The following is a 20922-nucleotide window of genomic DNA, read 5'->3' on the forward strand; positions in this document are numbered from 1 at the left end:
GGATGTGCAATGGTGCTGTGCCACAGGCAGCAAGAGCTGCACTGTGAAAAAACCCCATGTTCACCCAAAGCAGTAGTTCTGCATGTAAGTCATGCTACTTGTGCATGGGCAGGGATATCTGCTGTACGGTCCCAGGAGTGTAACTGGATGCCTGGCTGAGGCATGTGGCCTTTCACTGAGGCCTCCTTCCTTAGCATTGCTGCCCTGGAAATGCTTCCCCTCCACCGAACCCGCTGATTCCATGCCACTGCTTTCATCTTGCTAGGGAGTAATAAAGCACAGCAGGCCCTAATAATACCAAATTCAGTCAAAGGATCCAACCCAGACCTCCAGTGACTTTCCAGGCACTAAGGGCTGCCCTCTTTGTGCCAAGTTAGGTCATGTCTCACTGTTGTTCAAGCAGCTGCTTACTGCCACGATCTTTGGGGACATCTCTGCATATCCAAGCTGGCTTGGCAACATCACCTGTATGAACACTAGAGTCCAAAGAAAGCATCATTACTTGGGCCAACAGGTGTGAGAGTCATATCGCTTCCTTGGGTAACGCCAGAAAAATAGCCACCTTCAGTACCCATGAAGAGGCACGTTTTCTGAATTGTGTATTCAGACCTGAGGAAGGACCAGGCTCACACTACACATTCTTTTATAGTCTCATCACCAAGGTGTTAAGCTCTGGGACCCCTCAGGGTACAGTCACAGGCCTGCTGGACCTGTGGTGCCTGGGACAACTGCTTGCTGGTGTACAGTGGCAAAGTGGATGCAGGCAACTCCCAGCCACTGTTATTGCCAGCTTTACCTGTTTGTTATTTTGGTGGGGTTCTTTTGGTTGGTTGGTTGTTTTGGGGTTTTTTGTTGTTGTTTTTGGGTTTTTTTTTAATATAATCAGGCTTGCCTCAGGGCTGACAGACGCTGCAGGGCTTGTGGAAATACTGCGAAAGCAGGAGATTCCACCCCGCGGTTTCCAAAACGACCGCTGCGTTTACTCCCGTGTTTCACCCCCGCGTTTACAACGAGCTAAGGAAGAGGATGCTGTGGCCCCCACCCGCCTCGGCGCTGCCGCCCGCGGGAGCTTCTGCTCTTTGTCCCTTCACTGAGCGTGGCAGCCCTCCAGCCCCGAGCAAAGGCTGCCCTCCGGCCCTGTCCCCACGGCGCTCCCACGGGGTGCCCCCGAACCGAACCGACCCGGGCCGCAGCAGCCTGCGGGCTCCGGGCACCCCGCACCCGCAGGGGCCGGCTCTTTGCAGCCTCCTCTTCTCACCGCGGCATCTACGTCTGCTACTGCCGGTAAGAGGCAGGGAAGGACTCCTGGACTTGTCGGTGTTCCCAGGGCTACTGCCATAACAGGGCTGGCGGTGGTTCCTAACAACGGGGAGTGCCACCCCTGCGGTCGGTGTCACCAGCTGGGCTGATATAAAAGCAGGAGAGGATGCTTGCTCTCTGCGGGGAGCTGCTGGTGTGCCCTCTCCTGGCTGCCGAGGCAGACAAGCTGTTTGGCATTGACTATCGCTCTGTTAACTTTCAGTTCCAGCCTGGACAGGCAATCGCCACAATTCCAGTTAAAAAGTACTTCTGCAGCCATGAATTTGTCTCACCTAAACAACAGAGCCGAGAGCCACTTTAAAGTATCAGAGGTGCATGAACTGGAGACAGTGGGGAAGAAGGCTTGGGACAATCCTGTTTACAATGGCTCTCCATCTACCTCCTTGAAAATTCAAACCATCTACAACCCTAAGTCTATCCTGGAGAATCCCTATGAGAATTTTGAAGAGGTTGGGGACCCACTTCCCTACCAGGAAGAACAGAGCAAAGCTGTGAATGGGAAGACAAGTCCTTTCCTCAAGTGCTGCTTCTGCATCTTCAGAGGCATCCGAGGTAAATCTCTGCTATCTCATTAGAAGGGACTTATTAGCCCTCCGAGCAATGGTGTGGGAAGGAGGGGAGGAAGAGAAGGGATGCAGAAGGTAGAAACCTCATAGTGTAGCCCAGGGACCAGTTGAACATGCAGTAGCGTTACTCCAGAGATGACTTTGGCTGACCTGAAGGGAGCATCCTCATTCTGTGTGCCTTGCTATAGCTTCATGGTCTGTCCTGTTCTCTTTACTACAAGGTAAGAGACTTAGTGGTGTGCTCAAGGTCATGCAGTGAATCTGTTGGCAGAGCTTATGTGCTCTGAATCCCCAGGAGCCATCACTGTGGTGGTGAGACTATTCTGTCTCTGTGTGCATTTTCTACATAGACTGGTGCTGGGCCCTGTGCTACAGTAGCATACGAACTGATAGAGGTATCTACCAGAGAAAATCTAGCACTGTCAGGACTGAACTGTAGGAGATTACAACAATGTATCAAATAATGTTTTGCTTGAAGTTAGCTGAAAGAAAGAGGTTCTGTTTTCCAGTTTAAAAGACAAAGGGGAATGATATATTATGTAGGCTTATTCAGAGGCAAACAAAACCCTGGGGGCAAGATAACTCTCCTGTCAGGATACAGTCCTGGGTGAGGGCATTATTTGAACAGTTTCTCACATAGAAGGCATAAAATGCTAATATTTTAAAACCAGGAAAGATTAAAAAAAAAAAAAAAAAAATCTTGCCAATGTGTCTTTTTTTCCCTCACTTGGAAGGCAAGAACCTTTCTCAGAGCCATACCCTCTAACAGTATGAATGGGTGAATAACAATATATCTTGGTCCTAAATTGCATAGCCCCTCTCTGATCAATGCTTTTGTCATTGCCATTACAGTCTAACACTACTAATTCACCTGGAATTCAGTGCGGAGGCTTTAGGGATTTCTCCTGGCCAAGAAACAGTGCTGAGTGAGTTTGATAGCTAATTACAGATTGTGCTTAGGCAGTGTATCATTTACCTCCTTTATTCTGAAATATTTTCTTCTAGGTATTGTTTAAGGCTTAAAATAGAAAAACATATCCATACTTTAACGTCAAATTTCCATTTGTGAGCTGCAGGAGTTGAATTTGAGCATGCAAATGATGGTAACTGTCAGGATACTACATAATTTTCTTCTTCTGATTGTTGCAGCAGTACGTCCTGACACTAAGGGTGGTAAATAGGGCTGTAGGAAATACTGAAGCTGGGAATCCAAAGGCCAGTGCAGATAGACCAAAGGCCTCTTTGTGCCTCACAGAAGTGGGGACATTTTCCTTGAATAATTTGCTTCCTTCCTTTGCATCTTTACTAGGTGCTCATCATTTTTCATTGCCTCTCCATTGCTGGCTTTCTCCTTTCCTTTTCCATTTAATCACTTTGGTGTCTCTCATGGAAAATAGAAGTAGTACATATAAGCCAGTTAGATAATGAGAGTTTGAGATGTTGGATTTTTTTTTGGTTAAAACCATTTCCTGGGATTACATGTCCATAGCTACTGGTAATAGTTGGATTATTAAGCTTTTTTCTTGTCCTCATTGGTTACTGTGCTGGGTTAGTATTGAGTAGCTGCTGCACCTAGTGCCACTGCTCAGGACTGTTCCTCTCTAACTGGTGTCCAAGCAACTCTGTGTCCTGGTTCCTGCCTGCCTCCTGCCACCTTTGCTGTTTCATGGCCAGCCCATGGACAGACTTTGCTGGGTATCTGGGTGTATGGTGGTTGATGAGGGATACCCAGCTTCCCACTGCTTTTGGAAGAGGATCTCCAGCTGTACCTGAGACTGTGAGCTAGTCACTCACCTGGGTCACAAGTCTGGTTTAAAAGCACACTCAGAAGATAATGTAGCTGTTGCCAGTAATTCTTACCAGTCACTTGTTATCATCAGGAAGGTGAGACTTATAAATGAACTGCATTCATAGCCTATTTTCTAGATTCTGTTATTTTTTCTTTGCTCAGTCATGTGAGTGCTGGATGTTCATTTATGCTATAAGGAAGACTGGATATCTTCCAGCCTGGAGTCCCTCTACTCCAAATGTCATGTCCAAAATAGCTGCATCTCCAAGGGGGTAGGTGGTGCCAAAGGAGACACGTATGGGGACATGACTTATGTATGAGGTGATAGACTTCTCTGGCATGTTTCCTAAAGATGTAGCTGAAAATAAACCTCAGCTGATACAGTATTACAACTACTGCATGCAATCTGAAAGGACTGGAGCAGCCTCATGGTCCTCCAGGTATCATTTTGGGCAAGTCTCTGAAGCAAGTTTTCAAGGACATTTGAGTGTCCTTGAATTAAGGTGTTCCTGAGTACATCTCTGTTCTCAAAGTAAAGAAGGTCTGTGCATTTGCTCCAGACATATGGATAGTAGGGGTTCCCTGCTCATAGAAAGAAACCCAAACAAACCTGTCAAAAGATTGCAGTGTAGTCATATCTAAGGATTATGGTGGTCATTTAAAAGCGACCTGAAAAGATGGGCAAATTGTTTCCCCATGTTTTTTTCTTGTTGTGAAGATTCCTGTAGATTACATGATAGTTTCTCCTCCACAGGAGTTAATCCAAATCATCTCCAGGCTGTCATTTCTGTTGCTAGTCTGGATTGTCCAGAGCAGGCTACTGTTTTACCTGCCCAGAAGTGACGATAGATGCTGCAACAGTCACTCTGCTAGTTAATGGTGCAAAAAACTCTCTAATCTCTTGAGATGCCAAAGAGCTATCAGAATGACAGGATAAATGCACACAGACCACTTGAACACTTTTGCTTACTCCAGAGAAAAAAAGAATTTTATCATCTGCCAGAGATGACTTCAAATGTGGGGCCTTTGATCAGCTTTGATCCTGGTTTGCAGGAAGATGGTTGTTGCATCCTACTGAGGATAGGAATCAGGGCTGAGCTCTCTAGGAGCTGCAGAAAGCAGCAGGACTATGGCAATTATTGACATGGCTTTCATCACTAGGCTTTCAATTGAAAGTTGTTATGGCTTTCAACTTCAGGTGCACTCCAGAAATCATATCAGAAAGCCATTACAAAAAGAACAAACAAATACACTAATGGTATTAGATGGTTCATCAAACCCAAAATACCAAGGCTCATTTTAAAGGAAGCATTTCTCTCTTATTGACACCCCTGATGACATTTAATGAGTTACGTGAAGAAATAGGATCTTTAGCTGGTGCAACTGGTGTATTGGATTCAGCTAAGCTCCACTGTTAGATGTCCTGAAGATAATTTGGCCCTAAATGTTACATGGAAAATATTGAGTTGTTTTGTTTGATTGAGTTTTATGACCAACAAGAAAACTGCACGAGTTTTTTGGTAAGCAAGAGACAAATATTTGGGGCCTAATGGTTCAATATACACTAAAAGGAGTAATAGTTATAAAGATAACACCAGATGCAGTTCTGCAATGGAAGACCTCTCAGAAGGTCAGCTGGTTGCACATGGGTGACTGAGATGAAATACTATGGTTTCAAGAGCATTTGTGACAAAGACTGAATTTCTGCAGAGTAAGCTGAAAAGCAGTCAGGAAAAGATCAGGCTATAATGAACAGAAAACAGAAAAAACATTAAACTAAATAGTGATTTTTGCAAAATAAAAAAAAAAAAAAAAAAGAGTGTATTTTAGTGTTGGTTAGCCACAAAACTTTTATTCATGCTGGAACAGTTCTTCTTAGGGGTATTTAGCACATTTTTATAGGTCATGTTTTGAAATTAGAAGTGGCTTGGCCTTGAAAAGTGACAAAACATCAACTCCCAACAGCGTTTCTTTGGAACAGGACTACAGCTCCTCACATGGCCCTTGAGAATGGCCATGAAAACTCTACAATCCCTTCTTTATACCCAACAGGTCTGTGGGGCACTACGCTGACTGAGAACACGGCTGAAGACAGGGAGCTTTACGTGAAGACCACCTTGCGAGAGCTGCTGGTCTACATTATGTTCCTGTTAGACATCTGTCTATGTAAGTAGCTCTCGTATCTCATAGGCACTATTTCTGTGTGCAGCGTCAGGGGAATAATGTGAGATTTTATTACTAGTCTTTCTTGCTCTGCTGTAAATGTTACATTTATTGTATGGGTGCTCACAGCAGCAAGAAGTTGTCATTAACCTAGAGAACTGATGCTGCACAGAGAAGTAAAATTACTGAACAACCTAACTGATGCTGGTTAGACTTAAGCAGTATTTTCTGATTGGCATTATCCGTTCTAGCCATTGACTCCACTGTCCTAGGAGAATCTGCCCAAGGTCTTTTCTTAGTTTCACAGCAAATGCTTATCACCCAGAGAGCAGCTCTAGAAACTTCCTGGTGTCAAAGACACAGTTCAGGGAGATTTTTCTCTCTGAGACTGGATGGGTGGCTGAGGTGATAAAGCAGATGGCAGCTGACCCTGTTGTTCTCGAGTGAATGTGCTGTGTCCCTGTGCTGAATGCTAATGCTAATATGGACTTTGTATCAGTAGGACAATGGCTGTTTGGTTTTGCAAAGGTTATCACAAGTGAGCACCTGTGGCATGGGACAGTGCAGAGGGTTATATTTCATGGATCCTATGGCAGGAGAGATGGACAGACAATACCACCCTAAGTTACTATCATGCTGGCTCAGGGAGACAGTGCTCCAGTCACTCTTCCTAAAGAACCAAGGCACGCACACAGACGTACAAGTTGTCACAGACTGACTCATCCAGGAGATGTGGGGGGTTGTGTCTTGAATGTCAGGTGCTTTATTTTCCTATGTCCTTTCAAGAACAGGACATGTTCTTAGTGGTCACCATGATGGATGTTCTTCTGAAGGAAGGAGCACTGGAGAGTTGAAACAACATGTTTGTGGAAGTTAGAGCCTGCTTCTCTTGGGGTTTCTTGGTAGATGAAAACTTACCTGGAGCTTTTCACTTGGGAAAATAGGGTGGGATTTGTGCCTTCATGACTTCACATCAGAAATCAAAATATAGGTCACGGACTTTGTTCTGAGAAATAAAATTTCCCTCAGAAATTTTGTCTGGGAACAAAAACTGTCATCCAGAATGTTCAGTTATATTCTCCAATGGTCTTCTCTCACTACTTAACTCTTACAGTCGGTCAGTCTGACCGTTTAAACTTGAACACAGAGCAGATAAGTTTGTAAATCCCTAAGAAAGCAGAAAGCCCTAAGGCTCGTTCTTCTGTGCCTTGTTCAGCTTACCTGTGAAAATATAAGGTACATAGAAAGTGAATATATAAATACATTTATATCAGTCTCCAATATTCAGGTATAAGGAAGGACCCTCCTCTTGTTCTCTTAGTGACATATGGAATGACAAGTTCCAATGCCTATTACTACACCAAAGTGATGTCTGAGCTCTTCCTGCAGACCTCTACAGATGGCCGTGTCTCCTTCCAGTCTATCGGCAGCATGGCTGACTTCTGGGTGGTGAGTACAAATCTGGCTTGCCATGGGGAATCCTGAAACTCAGCTAGACTGGGATATTCAATTCCCTCTGAAGTACTATCTAGTGATTTCAGCAAGACATTTTGCTGCCACAAGCTTCTGCCAGCTACTAGCAATAATTACAATAACATTTGCATGCAAAATATCACCTGAGCACTGTGTCCAGAATATTGGCTAGGCTAAGTTTTGTGTGTGCCCAGAAGGGTCCATTCCCCAGTAAAACAGGCAGGACATAAAATAATTTTGGTGATAAAAGCATCAGCTCATTGCACGGATAGGAAGTACTGGCCTAGAGAAGCCAAGGGATTTACTTCGGGTTTCCTTGTGACACAAGTGGCTTTGAATCCTAGAGTTCAATATCTTCAAGCTGGTGTCTTACTAATAGCCTATGTCCATTTTCATGGCATTTTGAGAACATCAAAACTAACTTGCCTGTAATTCATGCCTGGGCCTGTCTAATCTATAGATTCTTTAGGAAGAAACTGGATTAAAATTTGCAGTGACTTTTATCAAAGAGAATAAAATAGGGGAAAAACATCTGGGTTCCAACATTTCTGTTGAAGAATGGGTGAAAGAATGAGAGCCTCAGCGAAGGCCATTGAGTTATTGCAACTACTTATCTCTGACAGCCAGAAATTATTTGTCAATTAGAGTTGCCTTTTTCTGTCATATTAAAACACTCCAGCAAACAATGGCACTATTGTTTCCCCACCATTTCCAGGACACTGGGCACATGCATTATTCCTCATTCCCATCTTGTGCCAAGGCAATTCCTTGAGACTTGTGCTGACTGAAGTAGAAGAGACAATGAGACTCGTAGGGCTCTTGTCTCTTCATTAGGCATAGAAGGTGCCACAGACACATTACAGGCCTGTGAGAAACCAATGAAGATCCTGCTGCCCAGCATCCCTCCTCTACCACCAGCCTGGTCTTTCTTCTCCTTAATACACATGCAACACAAAGCTCTGCTACTTTCCATCTTGGGGACCAGAGAGGGATTAGTCAGGTCTTACTACCTCAATCCCAGACTAAGAAAATTCCTCTGATGCGTGAGCTATGAAGGAGCTGTTCTCCTCTGCCTCATTTGCAGTATGCACAAGGTCCCCTGCTGGATCATCTTTACTGGACAAAGTGGTACAACAACGAGTCCCTGGCAGCACACAGCACCCAGTCGTACATCTACTATGAGAACCTGCTGCTGGGTGTCCCACGCATGAGACAACTGAAGGTGAAGAACAACTCCTGTGTGGTCCATGATGACTTCAAGGAGGAAATCTCAGGCTGCTATGATGTATACTCTGAAGACAAGGAGGAAAGGGTCTCCTTTGGGCTCATCAATGGAACAGCGTAAGTGTATCTACTCCAAGTTAGACTCTTCTAGTTCAAATAAGAACTGCTGAGGTTGCAGGATGCTGGGGGTGAATTTCTCACATAAGACGAATTCCCCTTGAAGTCAGAGGCAGAAAATCTTTTTTGTCTATCAGTAAGGTCTAGTGTCTCTTCATGGAGAAGTACAACAAAACGAGTTTTCATGTTGGGAAAGCCATGAAAAATCCAGTGGGAATACAGGAAGAAATTGTTGCTTATTTTTTAAGGGAATGAGGATAAATAAAGACCTTTGGGGCCAGATCCATCAAATGGCAAGCTGGCATTCAGCTAGCAAGTTACTATTTGCTTTCCTCTGGGATTTCAGGAGCCAGAGAAAAGGGAGTACATCCCTTTCATCTTGACAACCTGTTTCTCTATAATTATGTGAGGTAGCTGCAGTTTAATAACTCTGCTCACTGCATGAATCTGGATCCATAAAGAGAAGCTATTATTCTTTAGGAAATACGAGGACAAGAGCATTCTAAGCAGATGGTTGTGTGGGATGTGGTGGAAGGCAATAGAGTAGATCTTGAGAATAACCTCCATGAAAACAAGACTGATATAGCCAACAAACTTCAGAATTTTCCCTCCATAGTATTGCAAATCATGTTGTGTCACTGCTGGGAAACCAGAAAACTAACCATAATAGTTACCGATATTATTTAGGGTCAGAGGAGAAGGAATTAAGTGCCAATTCTTCAACTGAAAACTGCTCTACCCTTTGAAGATATAATTTTTCCTGGGTACAAGGCCGTATTCAAGCCTGGGCAGGTGAAGCCTTTGTTTGTGCCTGTCTGTTGCAGGTGGAGGTACCATTCTGAGAAGGAGCTGGGTGGTTCGTCTCACTGGGGAAGACTAACCAGCTACAGTGGGGGAGGATACTACATAGACCTCAAGATGACCAGAGAAGAGAGTGCTGAAGCCCTGCAAGTCTTGAAGGAGAAACTGTGGCTGGATCGGGGAACACGGGTTGTCTTTATTGATTTCTCTGTGTATAATGCAAATATCAATCTGTTCTGTGTTCTGAGGTAAGCTGAGTCCTGATGAAAATTCTTCAGCCTTTTGCATCTTCCTCAATGCCTCAATTTGTTTCTTAAAATGCAAATCTTTTATTATGGTCCACCAGTGGGATGGATCTGACTGATGTCAGTAGAAATTGCATGGATTAGTGAGAAGTCTTGGTCTTCCTGAAATATGCAGTTGCACTTCTCATCACCTTTTACCCTTTCCTATCACAGGCAGTGAAATGGCAGAGATACAGGTGCATAAATGCATACACAACACTTCCACTCATGGTCTGGTGGATAGCTCAGGGTCGAGTTCAATGTCTCTCAAAACTATCTCTAAGCCTCCATATCCTAGTTCAAAATTGTTTCCTTCTCCCTTTCAAGGTTAGTGGTTGAGTTTCCAGCCACTGGTGGTGCGATTCCCTCCTGGCAAATCCGGACAGTGAAGCTTATACGATATGTCAGCGCATGGGACTTCTTCATTGTTGCCTGTGAAATTGTATTCTGTGTCTTTATCTTCTATTACGTGGTGGAAGAGGCTTTAGAGCTCCGTATCCACAAGCTCCAGTACTTCACCAGCATCTGGAACATTCTGGATGTGGTTGTCATTCTGGTGAGGATCTTTGCGCACTTTTTTAGGGGAGACGTGGCAGAGATGTATAAGAGATGAAATAAATGAAGGAATGTAGAAATTAGTCTAGACAAGAACTGGCACATGTTTTGCTCTAATACTATAAGGAACAGCAGAGTAAATGGACACAAGATCTTGTGTCTGGAAGAACTGCTAGGAGAAAATTCTTTCTTAGAGATGCCCAGGAGACTCTGAAGTCAGGGCATCATTCAGCACATCAAGACCATAATACCATAGCCCACCACTTGACTGCAGCTCTGAAGTGGGATTCCAATGAGTTCTGTGACATTTAAATTTCCCTGGAAAGCATAGGAACAGTAGTCACTGCAGACTATTCCTCTTCCTCTTTGCAGCTCTCCGTTGTTGCTATTGGGTTTCACATCTTCCGCACCACTGAGGTGAACAGGCTGCTGGGAGAGCTGCTGAAACACCCCAATGCCTACGCAGACTTTGAATTCCTGGCATTTTGGCAGACGCAGTACAACAATATGAATGCAGTCAACTTATTTTTTGCCTGGATCAAGGTATGGTAGGGGGTCTGGGAGGTGCCAGGTTCTCAGTCAGGCCTCTCATGGATACCTTGAGGGTTGTCTCTTCCACCCCTCTGAGTAAATGAGTGCAACAGCTATAGAAGAGAGAATTTTTCTCAAAGTCGTATGCTCTGTTTTGCAGTAAATCTGGGCAACTTTTTACCCCGCATTCTGAGATCAGTTATTTGGAGATAAGAGTCAGGTATACAAGCTCAGACACTGTAATGTAAAAGTGGTTTTAGAAAATGCCGAGTACCATGTGACTTTGTGCATCCTGTACTATTTTGGTATTCTTGAGGATAATGCAAACCATGGGTTTTTTTCATGATGGTCACTCAAGAGATGGAAATGACTCATCTGTTGACACAGGCTATGTATTTCCACTAAAACATTTTGGTGTGGCGAAAAGCCAAGGGGCTTCTCATCAGCCTTAAGAGATTCGTCCTTCTAGCAGTCCCTGTTTGTATTTTCCTTTGATAGAGGGAACAAAGTCATATATTTATGGACCCAGAGAAGAATGGTGGCACACCTGGGATAAATGACCTGAAGATTAAGTCACCATTCCCTTGCCAACTTTCTCCTCAGTACTTTGGTCCTGTGGTGAACCTCCTGTCTTAGTAAGCCTGTGCATACGTGAGAGAGACTGACCTAGCTGATGGTTTGGCATAACTTTGTCCCCATTCTTTCATCCTGCAGATATTCAAGTACATTAGCTTTAACAAAACAATGACCCAGCTCTCCTCCACACTGGCACGTTGTGCCAAGGACATCCTGGGCTTTGCCATTATGTTCTTCATTGTCTTCTTTGCCTATGCCCAACTGGGTTACCTCCTTTTTGGGACACAAGTGGAAAACTTCAGTACCTTTGTTAAATGCATGTAAGTGTGTAAGTTAATACCATGTTTCCATATTTTTATCAAAAGCATTTTTAACTGCTTTCCACTCTTCCCCCCAGTTGCAAATCTCAATGTCAATCAGACACCTGTTGTATCTTGTTGTAATAAAGCCACAATGGTTAATAAGGTGCTCACAGCCTTCTGGCTGTGACATCTTCATGGACAAAAGAACACAATCAGAAAATTGAGGGCTACAGGCAGGTTTCTGTTTGCCTGGTGTTTATCAGTAAGGATAAGCGATACAGTGGATATTGGTAAGGATATCTATTTCCATAGAAGTCCCACAGTTATTGATCAGTATATCTGAGGTGGAGGATGACTGGTGGGTAGATGAGCACACATGGAAGGGAGTGTTGGGGAAGTGAGTTAAAATCCCATCTCAGCCAATCCTCCAGTCCATGGGCCTGCTCAAGTAATGTGTGATGTTAATAGAGGTATCTGCTACAGAAATGGTTTTCAGCTTGTGCTCCACAGGCCTCTGGGCATCCAGGTCCTACCTTTGAGGGGTCTACAAGAGCAAACATACAGAAGCTTAGGATCAATACACTTAAACTTTCTTCATTATAGGGGTTACGAACTACAAAAGGTTGAAGAGCATTGTCCAGTTCTAACATCCCTCCAGAGTCTCACATACTCTTCTGCAAGAGATGGCTTTGTTGAGTCAAATGCCTTTAATCAGGTTGTTTTGGTTTTAACTCCTATTTATACCAAAACACACTTTAGACAACCTGAATTTGTGTGAAAACCTTGTTTTATTTTCCTTTTGCTCTAACGTGCTTCACCCCTGAAATACTATGGATGCATTTAACTTGCCGCCCTGGAGGGACTTAGACTCTGCTCTGGTTTGTGCCTGGGCCCAACCTGGGCTGCAGGCAGGTTCAGGTTCACCTCAGGACTGTTTGTATGTGCTTTTGTGTGACCCTGTGCTCTTTCTTTCCCCCAGCTTCACCCAGTTTCGGATCATTCTTGGTGATTTTGACTACAATTCCATTGACAATGCCAACAGGGTCCTTGGGCCTATTTACTTTGTCACCTATGTGTTCTTTGTTTTCTTTGTGCTTCTGGTAAGCAACAAAGTCCTTCTTGTCCCTGTACTGAAAGCAGTGTTTGAGAGACCCCTCCTGACAATCCTTGGGTTAGGAGCAAATGCTTAGAAAAGGAGTTTTGGTTACAGCAGCTTTGCAGTGCAAATAGACCACAGTAGGCAAAAAGTGTGTTACTACAATTGGGGATTTGATCATTAGGATGATTAAGGGCCATCATCTGCTAAGGTGAAGGCTGAAATTGACTGGCGTCCTAGGCAATGGATGCAGAGGGTTGCTCATAATAGCCAGGTTAAATAACCAGTGTCAGGACTCTATATGTAACCTAAGGTTTTGAAAGAGGAGCTACCAAAGGTTGTATTTGAGGTGGGAACAAATATACTTTCATCCACTGCTTTAACTGCAAAAACCTAAGAAAATATGGTGTGGCTGAAGTGGCCTTTTCTTCATCCTCTTTAATCTGCCCAAGATATAGAGAAACAACTCCTTGCTTGACTAAGTCTTGCCCATCTGTGCCTGTTTCTTGCTGTTTCAGCTGCTGGAGCAGGCAGGATGTCCCATGCATATTTATCTCACTTCCTCCCCTCTTCCTAGAACATGTTTCTGGCCATCATCAATGACACCTACTCAGAGGTCAAGGAGGAACTTTCAAGTCAAAAGGATGAGCTGCAGCTCTCTGACATCTTGAAGCAGGTGATGAATAGTGAAAGCTGTGGTACTTGCTATGTAAATCATGAAGCATTTTTTGGAAGACTCTGACCTAAGTGGAGTTTACTAGAGGGAAACAGTGGTTACCAACTCCAGATCCCCCTTCTTTGTGTGCACGAGAGTCACAATTCCTTTCTGGGATAAATCAAGCTCCCAGACCCTTTGGCAATGAGAAGATGAGAAAGCAGGTGTGGGGAGAATCCTGTTACTTGATGTAGTGTTTCTGAGAGACTTTTCTTCCCAGGATGGTCTCTAGACAATGCTCTTTCAGTCCTTCATAAGATGTACTTTGATTAATAACATGGTAGGTCCTGCTGTGCTAAGCTGAGCCTGTTACAGTGGCACAAATCTAGCAGGTTAAATCTGTCTTTCTCTTGGGCAAATTCCAGAAAAGTTCCTGGAATGACACAATTCTGCTGTGGGACCAATATTCTGCAAGGAATAGTATTTGGGACATTATCTTAAACAGCTGATGTGTTGGGAAATCTGGGCAAAGGAAGGATAAAGGAAGAACTGGGCCGAGAAAAGCAGAGGCTTAGCATGTTAGTGTCTCTCTGAAAGCATGATTCTAGTTTAGAGATGAGGTTCATACAGCAGTGCTTTATTTTTTGCTTGTGGAAAGCTTGAAAACTCCTGTTATTACTTAGCATATGCTCACCTGTATCGCATCGCCCACTCTGCTCTGCTTTTCACTGTTCTGTGTGCGTGATTCTGTGTCTGTATTTCGGTAACAGAGCTACAACCGAACACTCATGAGGCTGAAGCTGAAGAAGGAGCAGATTTCTGATGTGCAGAAAGCCCTGCAGAACGGAACAAAACAACTAGACTTTGAAGACTTCAAGAACAGCTTGAAGGAGTGAGTGAGTCAGTTTGAGGGATGCCCACTTAGTCCTTTCTCTAAGTAATATAGTTAATATAAATTTTCTGCTTTGCAAGACAAGGAGAGCAGTTAGCTCAGATCTAAGAAATTTATGACTAAAAAAAAGCCTCTTTCCTCAAATGTTTAATTTCCTGTTCTGAATAGGCTTGTGTAACTATCTCTTGCCTATTTGGGATGTTTAGGTTTGTCATGGGCAGGAGAAAACAATACACTGATTTCAAAATTCCCACTCTGTTCGAGCTTAACAGAGTAATTCCATGCTTTGAGCTTTCCCTTTGTGTTCTTTTGCAGACTGGGCCATGCAGACCATGAGATCACAGCAGCTTTCTCCAAATTTGACAAAGATGGCAACCATATCCTTGATGAAGAGGAGCAACAGCAGATGAAGAGTGACCTAGAGGCAAAAAGGGCAAGGAAAAAAATCTTCTGTTCGGTAGACATCACTCCAAAGTGGCCTTAGGAATCTTTGGGTTTATGGTATAAACTAAGCAGGCAACTAAAAAACAGTTCCAACTCTACCTGGATATAGCTGCATGTATTGCTGCCTGTGAAGCTCTGTGTTATTGACACTAAAGCTGACCACAGAGTTAGTATCCACATTTACAGGAGTTTCTGTTTTCCAGGTTGCTTTGAATACAGAGATTGAAAATTTAGGGAAATCCTATGGTGACAACAACCTGGATGAGAATCTGACCTACATGGAAGCAAGGAATAACCACGCCAATAAAGCCACCTGGGTCTCCAAAGAAGAGTTCCAAGTGTATGTTTGTGCTGTCAGTAGTTTAAACACCCTGCAAATGAGGGGTCTGATTTCCTGCTGCTTCCTCCCCTAATGTAACTTTTTACAGTGGTGCTGAGCAGTTTCAGTAAGATCTTGTCCCTTTTATCTTGCACATGTGTAAATAATCAGGTCAGGAGATAACTGGGACTGTTGCAGTAATGTAGTTTGCTTGATCCTGCAGAAGATTGAGTTAAGAAATTTTGCTTTCTGCCTCTTGAATAACCTCTGCAGCTGTCACCTAGCCACAGGCAATATGCTGTCGTGTTTCAGGTCAGAAGGTGGCCCAAATAACTGGGCCAGGGAAAGCTGATACCTTTACAGAAGGTCCCGTAGCAATAAATATCCTTGATTTATAGCCTAGTTGGCCTTTATCCTCCAGGTCCAAGAATAACATTGGCTATTTCTTCCATAGGAGGAGCACAGGATAAACACAGCACAGAGAATCAGTATATCTTGATTCTGCTTCTGAGAAACACTGAGCAAACGGCATTAGGGCTATATCAAAGGAGAGGCAGGTGCAATATTTAATAGTGCAATTATACTGTGTCTGGGCTGGGATCCATCCTAAGCAGAACCGGTGATCACAGATGAAAACACAGTGTAGCAGGAAGTTATGTCACCAGTAGGTATGAATCAGTGATCTGGGAGCATTCACTTCTATTTGAGGTGTCTGAGAGATGTCTGCAGCAAATCCCCTTATTCATCACAAGAAAAAGCTTATGAATTCTCTCCATGCCTCCCTCAGCCTCCTGCATCGTGTGCTGCAGCTGGAACAGTCCATAAACAGCACTGGATCCAAGACTGATGCAGTGGTGAACAAGCTCGATGTGCCAGAAAGAAAAGAGCTGAAGAGGAAGGATCTGTTGGGGAAACCACTGGGAGATGTTACCAAGGTTGGTGACCCTCCACCATGCATTTGAACCAGCTTCAGATCAGGTGACCAGCTCTGCTGGGAGAAAGGGCCTGGTGTCATCTTTGCTTTTCCAATCTTCATTGACTTAAGACAAAAAAGGCTTGGGCAGGGTCAGCACTTTGTAGGATCAATCCTTTTCTGTTTAAGCAAAATGACACAAAACCTCTTGTTTTCATGTCCCCACAGTTAACCCTAGTACCTTTAAACACACCTTTTGGCTCCTTTGAGGCCAACCTCAGCCCTGTGGCAGTAGATAAAATTTGTCTGTCTTCAGTTGCTTTCTAACTGTTCATCCTGAGATGTTAAAATGATCAAACTGTCCTTTCCAGCAAGGGCATCTCATGGCTATCATGGACTGTGATCTTAACATCTTGCCTATGGATTATTTATCACACGTGTGGTGGAAGATTGGTCAGCTCCATGCTTATAGCACATCACTGCACATTTGTGACTTTTGCCAGAGTGCTCATATTGAGTCAATAAGTGTTTTGTACCTTCAGCTTAAAGTCAAAGGCAGCAAGGCATGTGGGAGCCATATCACTACTTCATGGTTTTGTGGCTTCAATAATGAGAATAGCCGAACAGCACAAAGTGACTTAGCAGGGCCAGAAAGAAGCCTCCCTTTTGCAGAGTAGTCTTGTGATCTCTTCCCATCTACCTGAAAGAGTGTTTTGGGAGGTCCTACTTCTCATGTGAATATGCCCAAAATCTTATGCAAGTGTTTGTTTGCAGATTTGCTTTGCCACAGCATTTCTGTGAACATGCTCATAAAGGATGAAAAGGGATGAATTTCTCCTTATTTTTCTAAAGCTTGAATGTGCATTCATCAGTGTATTGCAGCAGTGTATTGGATCTTTAATAGGCAGGATTGTTCTAATTTCTGAGAGAATGTGGGAAGGTATTTTAGTATTATGCACACCTTGCCTCTCTCCTGGAGTGTTGCTAGACTTCTTGGTAGCTTGCTGGCATTTCAGGTCACACTTTCTTCTTGTTCACAGGAGGAAGAAACCAGTCAGGAAGAGCTGCACCCCCAGAGCCTAGACCAGCTGGGGAAAGAAGCACAAAGCTGGGGGATGGAACACGTCCAGAGAATCAACCTGAGTGACAACTCTTCCCCAAATGGGGTCTATCACATCTTGCCCAAGCCAAGTGTGCTGGGGTCTCAGGTGTCCAAGAACCTCTAGCCAGTGTAATGTGCACTTCTATAGCAGTGCTCAACATCCCAGTGCTCCCAGTCCGGCTGCCATGGTACCAAGTCACTGTCAGTTGTTCCCCCACCATTAGGAAAATCCAGACAGCTGGACACAGACAGCACTGTTGCCAGGAACTCTTAATGTGAAAAATCAGGGATGCTCTTCTCCGGTGTAATAGTGTATCATGTCACAGAGCTAGAACTTCAGCCCCGCTTCACCTTCTCCCCACTACCCATCTCAGGAAGAGGTGAAATTTGGCACTAGATAATGTATTAGATTTCTGCCTCTGAACAGGCTGGCACAACATCATTTATCTAGCCTTCCCCAAAAAGTAAGGACCCCTGAACTTCAAACATTTGTGTCCAGAGTGGCATATTGCAACTTGTTCCCAACACGCAATGGTCTGCAGGAGAAAGACATGTAAAGACAGCAGAATATAATCACTAGTGTGAAATGGGAAGAAGAAATGTAGTTGTTTCTACCTGGTTACAGCCAGTTTTGTTCTATTGTAGTTTGTTTCCCAGTGACCTTGGTAACCTTCCCTGTACCTTATTTAGATTCAGGTGTTGAGGAAGGAGGTTACTAGTGCTTGACTCTGGATAACTACAATAAGAGTTGACAACAGTGTAATTGGGAGAAGGTCTGAAATATTCTAAAATGAAAAGCAGTTGGTGGAGTCCTAGGTCTGAGTGTTAGGGAACAAACTTGAGGTTATATGATTTCTAACATAGCTGTTGACACTAAGAAATCTCTGTAATTTATTTTCACACTCCTTAAATTGCATCTCAAGGTTCTTGCACCTTGCCAACTAGCACCCCATTTATGAAGTTTGATGTTTCTTGTTTTTGTCAAGGAAACAGATTTGCAGTTGTAGGTGCTGACACCATTTGCATTGAAGAGTCTTGTGAAAATGAGTGTCAGTTTTTTGACCACATGCAAAATATTGCTTTTCCAAGCATTCTTTTTGTTTGCTGAGTCTTCTCTTTCCTTGTAATTGGTGCGGACTATTGCTGCTATTACAGGGCCATTGTAAATGTATTTCAAATACCTTAATCACTAATATTCCACAATAGTTAACCTCAAATAGGCTCTGTAGGCTTAAAGCCAATAGAAATGTGAGCTGTACCAGACCACTGCTGACAGCTGTCATTAGTGCTACACTGTTTAGTGTGCTGTGCAGTGATGGGTTTAGTGGGGACTTTGTGCAGGGGCATCTTGTATTGCCACCTTTTTTAAGATTGATGTGTCACTGCATTCTGGGGAAAGCCTCTTTAGCAATGTTTGAAGGACCTCAGGATGGGCCCTGTCCTCAGATGGCCCAGGTTTCAGGGCTGCTGCCACAGCCACAAGATAGTCTTGGTAAATTGAAGCAGAGTCATTCAACTACAAGGACCCAGCAGGAGCTGTGAGAAGCTGTCCAGCCCACAGGGAGCTTAGATGTCAAACAGGAGCTGTGGAGGCAGGAACTGCAGGGTGTCATGACTCACTTCCCATCATCAGCTGGTCCTGCTGTTGGGGGCAAGGCTTATCTGTGAGATATTGCCATGGTTTTTGACTCACAGTTCCACTGAATTCAAACTGAGCAAAATGTCTTACCTTCAGCTTTTCTGGCTGAAAACAGAACAATGGTGTTGCTTACTTCCTCCTCCTCTCTGCATTGAAGTTATTATCTTCTCAGAAGAAAACAGCCTGTCTGGAGAACTTCCTGAAATAGGCTTTTTTTTTTCCCCTCCACATTTTAATTAAACAGAAAATTCATATGCTAGATTGTAATTGAACAGAGGAGCTATGTGTTCTGTAATGGGCTCAAACAGTGCACACAGCCCTTTGTAGTCGATTCATCAGGTCTTCTGTGTGTTGAAAAGCACAGAGGAAGGTTCTTAAAATTAATTTGTAACACCTTGTTTTAGATCCTGGCTCAGGAGCAGACTACGAGTATCTAGGCATAATTGCAAAGTAAGAAGGAAAATTGCTCTTCTTTTGAGGGCTCAGAGAAGCCTTTTTCCATGTCTGCCTTTTCCATGGACTCAAATTACTGGATGAGATTCTGAGTTTGTATTACTGGGCAGGTATCAAATGCTTGGGATGCTGATCTTTTAGGAACTAAGTCCAGCACTCTGGGAGGGATCCAAGCAGCAGTTGTCTACTTCAGGTGGTTGAACGTGTGCTAGTAGCCAGTGTAAGATATGTTGCTGGCTGAGGCTGAGCTCCTTAACCTGGAAATAACTACTGTGAGGGTAACAGGATCCTGAAATCAGGTTCTGCCAAGAAAATGAAGGTAAAACTTATTACCTATAAAGCTTGGCTTTATAGACAAAGCCTCAGATTTATCACAAGGGAGAGTGTTTAGCTGCTCTGCTCAACAGAGGTGACTCGGAACCTCCCTTTCTGCATTGCCCAGTGTTTCTTCTCTGTTCCCCTTCTGCGGTGTGCCAAACCCCAAGACCAGCCCCACAGATAACCTCCCACTAAGGCAGGGATGCTGCAGCCACAGCAGCACAGTGTAAGAACACTGCCTGTCACTACACACCAGAAGATAACCTTCACTCTCCCTGCCCCTTTCTGCACTGGACTTTCCAGACTCCCATAACTATCAGGGAAGGCAGGTGAAGTGGAAAGGTGTGACAGCTGAACTCAGATCCATGGGACAGTGACCAACAGCATCAGGCAACCAGCTCCCAGGCACTGAGTCTGCTCTTTAGGGCAGCAGGAGGAACAAAATGGTAACGTGCACTGTTTGTTCATGCCTGAAACTTGGGAAGCAAGTTTTCCCCTGCAAAGGGAGAGAATGGGAGTCTCCACAGGGCCACTGCTGCTGAGAGAGATGTCTGCCTCTCACTCTCCTGTCCCTGGTAAATGCAGAGTAACTCCAGCCCAGCTTGCCAGGGCTCTCCTTTTCTCTCTGGCAAGAACAACCTGGCAGCTTCCTCCCTCTTGGATTTGGGGACAGCAATCAGTGTGCCATGTTGAGGAGCCCTAAACCAGCTCTGGCTGTGATCAGACAAGAACTGCAGGCTATAGTGGTCTCCCAGGTCAGCTCTTTTCCCCTCTTCCTGGCAGAAAGGCCCCCTCCCCCTGTGCTGTGATTTTAGTATCGCTAGTGCTCTGCAGTGTAAAACAACTTCTGTTACTGGCACCTACCTGTGCCTGCATTAATATCATATTTCTTGTACATCTTTATGCCACTGTGCCTTGTTTGTTCTTTGTTCACACTGTCATGTATATGATGTGTCCTAGAGCAGGCAAGGAAATTACTTGTCCCCAGCATTTACTTTTGTGCAATTGTCAATTGTGTTTTCAAGCTGGTTGAGAAATAACATCAGTACACCAAATGGTAAGTTCATACAGCTTTTCTTTTCAAATATGTGTTGTCAGGCCTTCCATCAGGAGCTGATATTACTTAGATGATACATGTCTAATGGGTAAAGTAAAGTATTTGTTCCTCAAAAGAAAGGTGTATGACTGTGTTTTGTTTCAATCTGCAGAGGGTAGCCTTCCAAACTGCACTGTGCCTTGAAGTGGTTAAAATCTTTGGGAAGAGGTTTGGAAGAATATCAAGTGTTTTGAAGAGATACCAGCAGTTATCACTGTTGTTTACGTTGGCACTAGCACTGGATGTGGTCTGAGGCCCACACTGGCAGCTGCTCTGTGTGCTCCTGATTTAGAG

At 44.0% G+C, this 20922-nt stretch overlaps 1 protein-coding gene across 1 annotated transcript; it reads left to right on the forward strand.

Annotated features, from left to right (window-relative positions):
• The first annotated feature begins 1489 nt into the window (after positions 1-1489).
• PKD2L1 (polycystin 2 like 1, transient receptor potential cation channel) lies at positions 1490-20631 on the forward strand. The gene is made up of 15 exons (XM_040071255.2): positions 1490-1872; positions 5728-5841; positions 7160-7287; positions 8396-8652; positions 9477-9701; positions 10065-10293; positions 10665-10835; positions 11538-11719; positions 12681-12801; positions 13375-13473; positions 14223-14344; positions 14660-14777; positions 14992-15128; positions 15895-16042; positions 17061-20631. The coding sequence occupies exons 1-15, from the start codon at positions 1578-1580 to the stop codon at positions 17244-17246; spliced, it is 2532 nt and encodes an 843-aa protein (XP_039927189.1). The 5' UTR covers positions 1490-1577; the 3' UTR covers positions 17247-20631.
• The last annotated feature ends 291 nt before the right edge of the window (positions 20632-20922 follow it).

Source organism: Hirundo rustica, chromosome 8 (assembly GCF_015227805.2).
Source record: "Hirundo rustica isolate bHirRus1 chromosome 8, bHirRus1.pri.v3, whole genome shotgun sequence".
In the NCBI taxonomy this organism is placed as follows: domain Eukaryota; kingdom Metazoa; phylum Chordata; class Aves; order Passeriformes; family Hirundinidae; genus Hirundo; species Hirundo rustica.

Excerpts from the sequence above, each read along its gene's own strand:
- PKD2L1 (XM_040071255.2), top strand. The coding sequence starts at position 1,578 with ATGAATTTGTCTCACCTAAACAACAGAGCCGAGAGCCACTTTAAAGTA. Across the intron at positions 12,802-13,374 it reads TTGTTTTCTTTGTGCTTCTG|AACATGTTTCTGGCCATCAT; the intron begins GTAAGCAACAAA and ends CCCTCTTCCTAG. Across the intron at positions 14,345-14,659 it reads TTCAAGAACAGCTTGAAGGA|ACTGGGCCATGCAGACCATG; the intron begins GTGAGTGAGTCA and ends GTTCTTTTGCAG.